This window comes from Papaver somniferum, unplaced genomic scaffold (assembly GCF_003573695.1).
Source record: "Papaver somniferum cultivar HN1 unplaced genomic scaffold, ASM357369v1 unplaced-scaffold_118, whole genome shotgun sequence".
NCBI lineage: Eukaryota > Viridiplantae > Streptophyta > Magnoliopsida > Ranunculales > Papaveraceae > Papaver > Papaver somniferum.
In genome coordinates, this window is record NW_020620825.1 from 4,816,699 (window position 1) to 4,825,285 (window position 8,587).

The following is an 8,587-nucleotide window of genomic DNA, read 5'->3' on the forward strand; positions in this document are numbered from 1 at the left end:
ATCACCGGCAGAAGGAAGATTACCCAGTACGGTCCAATCGGGTGACGAAGGTGGAGGTCAAACAACTTTACTAGCAGGCGCAGTAGAAACAGACTAAGCACTTCCCAAAGAAGTAGGCGTAGCATTGAAGGAGAGGCTGACAAGTGAAATCACAACCTTCTTCTTCGACTGAAGGTCTGAGCTACTAACCCTCACCACAGGAGCAGATACCTTCACAAATGAACCACTCGAATGAAGCAAAGTGGCAGGAGAAGACGGAAGACTCTTAGAAGATATCACCATGGCAGTAGTGGTGGCCGAAACAATAGGCTGCAAATCACCAGGAGCAGAAAATGAGGGTACCTTCGGCAGCAAAGCAGTAGTTGCAACTTGAGTACTAACTTGGATCACCAACAAAGAGCTACCACCAACTTGAAGGTTATCACCTTCTACAGAACCAGTACGAAGGGGACTAGGACTGTTCTTGGAAAAGTCCTCATCAATGTCATCTAAGTGGGGACTAAAGGCAGTATCCTCGACGTCCTCCATGTCCTCGTCATATTGTTCTTCCTCAACAACCTTAGGATCCTCATCGGATTCTTCAACATCAATCACATCCTTCAACTTTCCTTTCTTCTTGGAAGACTTAAGAAGAACACATGCGTCAGCTAAGGATCAGGGGGAAGATACTAAGGAATCTACGAACCCTAAGGTATGGTTATAATCCTTAACTCCGCAGGTATTGTCTTAGATGGTTCAATCGAAGCCTTCCTTTTCCTGGTCCTGGTAGCTACGGAGTTACCAGCAAAGCCCGGAGCAATCCCAGCAGTAGAACCCGGAGCATTCCCTGCAGAAGAAGTAGGGGCAGGCTGCAAAGGAACCATCAAAATATTTAACAAATGCCGCAAAACAAAAAATTTCCTGTAAAAAACGAAGGTTACCCCATGAGAAGTAGCAGGGTTGAAAACCCAAGGCTGATATCTTTCATACTTAGCAGGCAAAGATGAAGTTGTACGAGGACGTTGGGATCTGCGGTAGTGAAACCGTAGGCCCAAGGACCCACAACACGAAGAGGAGTATGCGCCCAACGATCATCATGGTCTAGACGAACGTGATCATGATTCGGCAAGAAAATATTAGCAGAATAGGGGATGACAGTCAACCCAGTCTTGTCACTCTCCTCCAACAAACGAAGGCTATTTCCTTCCCTAATTGCTTAGTAGTAACATGAATACGGAGGGGGCCAACACACCAAGGGAGAAGGTTACTTTTCTGAATAGCATCAGCATAAGTAGCATTGAAGTTGGCAGGGGTGTAATCCTCTTGCTTAGGCCTCCCAGGAGCAAAAGGGTCATAAGATTTCAAAGTAGTCTTACCCTTGCTACGATACCAACACTCAGGAAGGGCACGCCAGTAGTTACCAGTGTATTGCATGACCCCTCGAACCTGAGTTTTGTTCATTGGGTCATCCCTAGTGGACAAAACATCATAGTAGAAGGGGTCCTTTCTACTAAACAAAAGAATGAGCGTACCTGCGGCCAACTGGCCAACACTGATCAACACTCGTCATAAAGGAAGATCCGAATCATATATTCAGTGAGAACATCAGGACCATTAACAAAGGAGATGTCAAACTTATGCAGACGAAAAGACTTGGAGATCTCAGCCAAAGACAACACGCAGCTGCAGTCTTTGAAGCTCATAATAAAGTGGGGGAGGAGGAATATCCTCAACAACAACCTCTTCTACCTCAGTATCCACGGCTATCTCAGGTTCCACAACCATCTCATTTCCCACAGGCATCTCAGTGTCCTCAGGAGGTGGGGAAAGCGTAGCACCAAGATGATCCAATCCATCCGCAGAGGTGGCTCAGATCGTCCTCGGATCCTTCCGCACATGCTTCTTCGGAAGTCTCATGATTCCTAATATTAGCAGGAAGAATAATTCTTCAACAATGGCGGATCAAATTTACAGAAAACTCAAAAACATATTTGGTGAAAAACGAACATACTTTGGGCATGGGTTTATCTAAGCCAACCAAGGGAAACAGTTTAATCCCATCATAAGAAAAAATGGAGGATTATTCGTCACTATGGAAAAGTTACAGACGAAGAACAATCATGGCATAATCATGGTAAAATCATGAAATAAGAATAACCGATGTTGTCAAACGATACGAAGAAGCATGAGAAGATAAGAATCGACACATGCAAAGATGGCAGCAACATCAACAATCAAAGAAAGATAAAACGAAACCAATCATGGGTGAAAACAAGAAGTTGCAGTAAATTCGAAGAACAACATGTACTAACCAGTCAATGGAAAACGAGCAAGGACTTTGGGAAGTCGAAGAGAATATCAACAGTTAAAAGAAAAAGAGACAAAAATCTATGAGAAAGGGATGGAGAGCGACAGTTCGAGAAGAGAAGGAAAACTTAATGAAATTTCTTCTTTCATTCTCTTCTTATAGGCGGTTGGAGAATCCAAAAATTTGGATGTCCCGAAATTCAAGGGGAAGTTATTGCATGGAAAGACACATGGATACCACCCAACCGGTATGTGCAAAAATGGCGGCGTTATGGAAGTTTTTTCTTCCAATCCTATAAAACGCTAGAATATGAAAGAAAAGGGTAAAACTGTGAATATCAATATTTTGTGGAGCACATGTCACGCTTTTAGTGGTCTTGTGCACTCCCTCGCTATACAGGGGAATCTGAGTAGCGGAATACACCTTTGCAGATCTACTTTATCTCATCCCAAGGAGAGATACCTCGACGGCTAAGATGGAAAAGTAGAACCTAGTCTAGAGAAAGGCAGCTGGCGAAAGGGGAAAAGGTAGATGACATATCCAATCAACATTTAATGCACAAACCTCTTATCTATACGCTTAATCAAAGCACGTGGAGAGAGATGAGGTGGCAGAGTCTGACTGGCGGAGGATAGCGGTGAACGAAGGTACAATCTGTACTGAGGCTGGGTAGTTCCCGAAGGAACGTGGGACAACTGAGGTGGCAGAGTCCGACTGGAGAAAGCGTTCGGTGAACGAAGGTACTATTTGTACGAAAGGTATATCGGGGAACGATGAACCCAAAGACAACAAAGATATATATGGCGCAGAAGGGCTATAAATACCAAGATTCACCAACAAACACGGGCATTCAATACCTAGGAGAAGAAGATCTAGTCTTAAGCTCATACCTCTTTAATGTTTAGAATTTAAGTATTTACTTGAACTTGAGTTCTCTCTATTACTTGGGAAGCATTTAAAATCTTTGTAACCACAAAAACTTAATACAAACAAATCACTCATTACCCCGTGGAAGTAGACGGAAGTCGAACCACGTAATCTCTTGCGTCTCATAATAACTTAGTAGCATTTACATTATATTTGTGTTCTTCTTTATTATTGTTATCTTGAATACCTTTTATTACTTAGCATTATCAGTTCAACAGAGATATCCATACTACTTAAAATTTGATTCTCTGAGCTGTATACATTACGTAGACTATGGGAAAATTAGTAGTCACAGGTGCATAACGGCTTATTCCTTCGTTAACAATAGGGACACGGTTTCTGATACTTTTACACGATCTCCACTTCTTCACCACTTCACACCCCCACTTCCTATGAGATCAGGGTGTTTGACTATGACTTGATATAAATATATTTTTAATCTATTCAACAACAATCAAGACAAGTATCCAGAAAACACAAAGAGCATACATCTTACACTTTACAAGCAAGTTATACCTTCTGATACATAGTCACAAACAACCACACCTTACGGAGTTCATCATTCTGATCTCAACACCTTCTCTTCTTCCCTCCCCAAGATCAACTGTTCTCCTTCCTTTGTGACCGAAGCAAGACTGGAACGATTATTTCTTGGTTTTAGGCCAGAATCGTACAGATTGATCTCTCAAATCTAAAGTACTCTTGTGCCGGTATATTTGTTTAGGGTTTAGGCTCGTTTCTTATCAACCTACCCCAATTTACCATTTTCAGTAGAATCCGGTTTTACCCTGCTACATCTATATGCAGGGTGGAAACTACTTCTAGTGGGTAAGGCTTGCTTAGATAGGGGAAAGAATGAGCGAATAATCTTGCTAAGCCAATAGTTGCTTTTAAAGAAGTTACGGGAAGAACAATTGTACACGAAAAATGAAAAAAAGAAAAAGAAAAAAAAAAGGAAAACCGATTCCTTGAAGCGCATGGATAAAAGCTTCAACTCTTTATCTCAAGCCACAATGCATATAAGTTTAGAACTTTCCATGAAGTATGCACTTAGGCCATGTAGTATGGGTAATAGGTTGCACTTATGAGATTGCTGCCATGTTCAAACGGGGTTGTAAGTTAACAAATCTTTATTTTTGTGAGAAATGTTTGAAGGAAATTTTGGACTGTTTATCCTCCCATCCAGAGATTTCAAAGAAGTATTTTATTGCAACTGATTCTTAAGAATTTATACAAATGAACAAAGGAATTGACCCAAGCCGACATCGCCTTCGCCCTCAGATCTAGCTCCATCGGAGTTGGATCTGAGCTGGCTTCTCTCAATTTCTTGCTTTCAAATAGGTTACTAGGATTATGATCTAGTTTTATCATTTTTCTTTGATGTTTTGTTGCCATTTCGGCTTTCTCCTTCGCTTTCATAGCGGTTTTATATGCATTCTTGTAGCGTTTCTTCTTGATCTTCACGGCCTTATTGATATTGGGTATGTTATAGTGAAGAGCTTTTTCTAATCACGCCGACAAAAATTGAATCTCGTTTTCAACAAAAGAAATCTAAGAATCCCCGTGGTTGTAGAAGTCGTCAAGAGTTATCTATTTCTTAAGAAGAATATTTATCAAATGGTGGATTTTGTTCCAATCACCATCATCTTTCTGATTTAATCGGAACTCTACATATATTTAAAAAAAAAATCGGTATTCTAACTCTTTTCTCAAATAAATATTTGAATGTAATTTTTATTACTTGTAATCTTGTTCTGGATGTTCTTAACCAGAATGTAATCAACTTGGAGCTATGAATGAATGAAGAAATTTATAAGTTCCCTTAATATCTTCCGTTGGAAGATTAGATTAAGGGCTGCAGATCGACCTACAACGCTTTTGGAAGCGATAGGAGATGAATCCAAGTGACTTGTCATAGAAACTGGTAGATATTCATTATAAACATGCTAAGACCAAGTCCTATGGGCTGCTAGATTAGACAAAAAGTGTTACAATTCAATAAAAATGTTGTCTATTTGTTAACACTAGTTCTCTCTCCAAGCATTTGCTCGCACTTGAAATAGTAGCGAGATAGTTGTATTCAGCGCAACAAAAATTACCTTTTCGTTGAACGGTTCAGCGCATCTAGATTCATTTTTTGATCTGACGGCTGAGATTGATTGCGCTGAACCGACGTTGTTTGATTCTGTGACTAACTTGCTAGATTAGCACTGCCATAGGACTTAGGAGGTTGTCCTAACTGACGTGGACTACTAATCTAACTTCTAGATTAGCACACCTACGAGGTTGAAGCAAATATAGTTTCTAGGTAATAAAGTGAATTTTCTTGTTTGGCGAGACAATCCCATATTATAGAGGAATCAACCACATGTAGCTAAAAGATACCGCACGAGTACTAAGATGCCCACTTCTGGCATGTGCTTTAGCATATACATGTGTATCATCGAATCTATCATTAAAATTTTCGGCGCATCCATAATCTAGAACCAAATAGTAATAGATGCACCTAGTTAAAACATCTTTAATATAAATGTAAACAACAAGGAGAAGAGTAACAAGTTATATTTTCTATACTTGTTGGCTGCAGAGATCAGTTTCAATTTCTCATAAAGCATCAGCCAAGAGCCTTGACCAATTATACGTGTGTATATATATATAAGAACTTACTTGAACCCTGAATAGCTGATACGCCAGTAACAGGATAGCATTGCAATACTTTCTATCACTGTTAAATACTAATCAGAATATGTTTTGAGTTTAACAAAACACAGTCATGTCTAACATATTCCAAGGCTCGGTAACCTTTCGACATAGAACATAAGTGTTCCACCGGGTGAATTACTAGCCAAAATTTCCTAAATATTTAGCCCTACCATGCTCTTCTCTCATAGGGGTGTAAACCCAAGAAGAGACACACTCAAGAGAACAAGTACATGCAGTTTTCCTTATTTCACACACCTGCAATTACTAAGAATAATTGTTACAAAACCTATCAGGTTTTTAAGGACAGTGTGTATAATATATTACCATTGAGATAAACCAACAACAATTGCCTCGGAGCTATTGAGAACTTTAATACATGTCGAATTCATATCCAGAGACCCCAGATATCAAAAAGAACCTACTAGATGATATCACCACAAAATCCTGTGACTTCCAAGCACTCTATGTGAATCAGAAATACAATTGTAATTAAAACAGGAGTGGACTTGGGGAACAACTAATGCATCTAACCTTCTCTTTATTCTTGTTCATAAATAACAGACCCTAGTCAATGGATCAGAGAAATAATTTAAGCAGTGCTGAATCAAAAAAAAAAAAAAAAAGTGCTGAATCAAAACATAAAAAGTATCTGCGGAAAACATTAAGATTCCTACCACAACAGTCATTAGTAAATCATACCAAGATGCTTCTTCAGTTGTTTGGGTGTTTGATAATCCTCTGTAGGACGACTGTTCTTGCTCGTCTTATATCCCTGCTACACCTATCAGCATTTTCCCCCAAATCCTCGATACTTTTCATAAACACCACCAGTTTCTTCTTGATCTCTTCTATACCGATCTTTACTGCCTCCTCTTCTTTCAAGGCAAAGTCTGCATTGCCCAATAAAGATTTCAGCTCCTCTTCCAATCGATCAACAAGAACCCGAATATTATCCAAGTCTTTGATTGCAACATAAGTGCCAACCTGCATTGAACTAATTACTTCCTTCTGTCCTCTCAATGCATCTTCATATTTCTTCCAAAGAGAATCAAACCATTTTCCCATTGATCCTAATGGAATTGAAGTTGCAGCTGCCAAAGCCGCTGCAACAGGCGGTGCAGCCATAGCAGCTGCAACAACTGAGCAGATCAAAACAGCAGCAAACGTTGCTGCAAAGATGATATTCGAGACTTTCCTCCAAGCCTTAACTGACTTCAATTTCTTATCGAGTTTGCTCTTTTGGGCTTGTAGTTTATCTAACATCACTATCTGATGCTTATAAACCGATCCAAGTATCTGAAAAAACTCTTCGGTAAATGGATCCCCAGCTGCTTTGAAATTCTTCAACTCTTCCATTGTCCTAACATACTTCTTCTTTTCCAGCCCTCCATCTTCCTCTTCAAATTGTTGTAGCGCGACGTGAATAAGCAATTGACTGTCACGGGCTTTCTTCAAACATTTCTCGAGTGCAGTACAGAAATCTAAAGTTTGTAAACTGTTTTCAAAGTACTCTTCAACAAGTTCAAAAAGTTCTTGATTTTTCCATATATCCTGTTTACAATCTAAAATGATCCTTACTACTTCTTCATTCATTTCGAGTAAACAACCAGTAACTTCTTTTAGTGAATCCAAAGAAAGAGCTCTAACCTCAACAGCGGTAGCAAGAGTATTTATAACCTGACTCGTTCGATGCTGCAATGTCTCGTCAAAAGATTGCAAATCTGGATCAAGTCTACAAGCAGCTTCATAAGAACTTAATCCAGCCTTGTACTCCACCGGTGATGATTCACCAGGCTTTTTGCTTAATTGTCCACCCATGCCTGCAAAAACACAGAAAACCCCTTAATTTCTAGCTCAAAAACCTTGAAATTTCAGAAAGCGAAAAGGGGTGATAAAAAGATTCAATTTTTAATTAAACCCAAGAGCAAAGTTTGGACATTTTCAATCTTACTCACTTAACCCAAGTTCGATAAGCTAATCTCCTGCAATTTCTTAGATCTTCTTCTTCTTAAAGCCGATGAACAAAACCCTTTTCAATTAATTGCATATAAGAGAAGATCCAGTGAGATAATTGAAGGGTTGATGAAACCCAGAGATAGAAGCAACGAAATGGGGTTTTCAGAATTCGTTAAAGAGGGGGCAATTAATGACAGAAAAAGGAAGAAAAATGTCTGATAAAAGTGAGAATGGCTTGCACGCTTAAGTAAGTAACAGATAAGAGAAGAGATTAAGAGAGAGAAATGCGGAAAGGGTGGATGGAAAACGCGGGAAGCAATGTTGTTTTCTTCTGAAATTTGTTAACTCGTCCGGCTTTAACGCGCAAAGTAACGGTTACCAAATTAGTTGCTAGTGGAATGTAAAAATGGCAAAAGATTTCAAGGAAAAAAAAAGAAGTGAAGAACAGAAGAAGAGCGCCAAAAAGCAAAGTTATGAAACCTAATACATACAATGGAAAAAGATAAAAGGAATTTTAGTGTGTGATGATGATGACGACGATGACTTTGATTTGTTTCACCACTATACCCTTGAACTAATGCCTAATTCACAAAATTATCCGTATTTTCGATAAGAGAAGGATCAACAAAGGATATTAAGGACTTCTAGAAGAGAAAAAAAAAAAACTCCCGTTTTTAGGGGCCACTTAAAAGGATTTATGGGCCAATAATAAAA

General features: G+C 39.3%; 1 protein-coding gene across 2 annotated transcripts; it reads right to left on the minus strand.

Annotated features, from left to right (window-relative positions):
* Positions 1 to 6,348: 6,348 nt before the first annotated feature.
* LOC113330747 (UPF0496 protein 1-like) lies at positions 6,349 to 8,347 on the minus strand. Of its 2 annotated transcripts, none has more exons than XM_026577581.1 (2): positions 7,873 to 8,347; positions 6,349 to 7,737 (listed from the first exon to the last, which is right to left on the minus strand). In XM_026577581.1, exon 2 carries the CDS (start codon positions 7,733 to 7,735, stop codon positions 6,629 to 6,631), a length of 1,107 nt encoding a protein of 368 aa, XP_026433366.1. In that variant the 5' UTR covers positions 7,736 to 7,737; positions 7,873 to 8,347; the 3' UTR covers positions 6,349 to 6,628. The 2 variants fall into 2 exon arrangements, with proteins under 2 accessions (XP_026433366.1, XP_026433367.1); XM_026577582.1 differs by having other exon boundaries at positions 7,869 to 8,347.
* Between the last annotated feature and the right edge of the window lie 240 nt (positions 8,348 to 8,587).

Coding starts and splice junctions, on each gene's coding strand:
- LOC113330747 (XM_026577581.1), bottom strand. CDS start 7,735: ATGGGTGGACAATTAAGCAAAAAGCCTGGTGAATCATCACCGGTGGAG.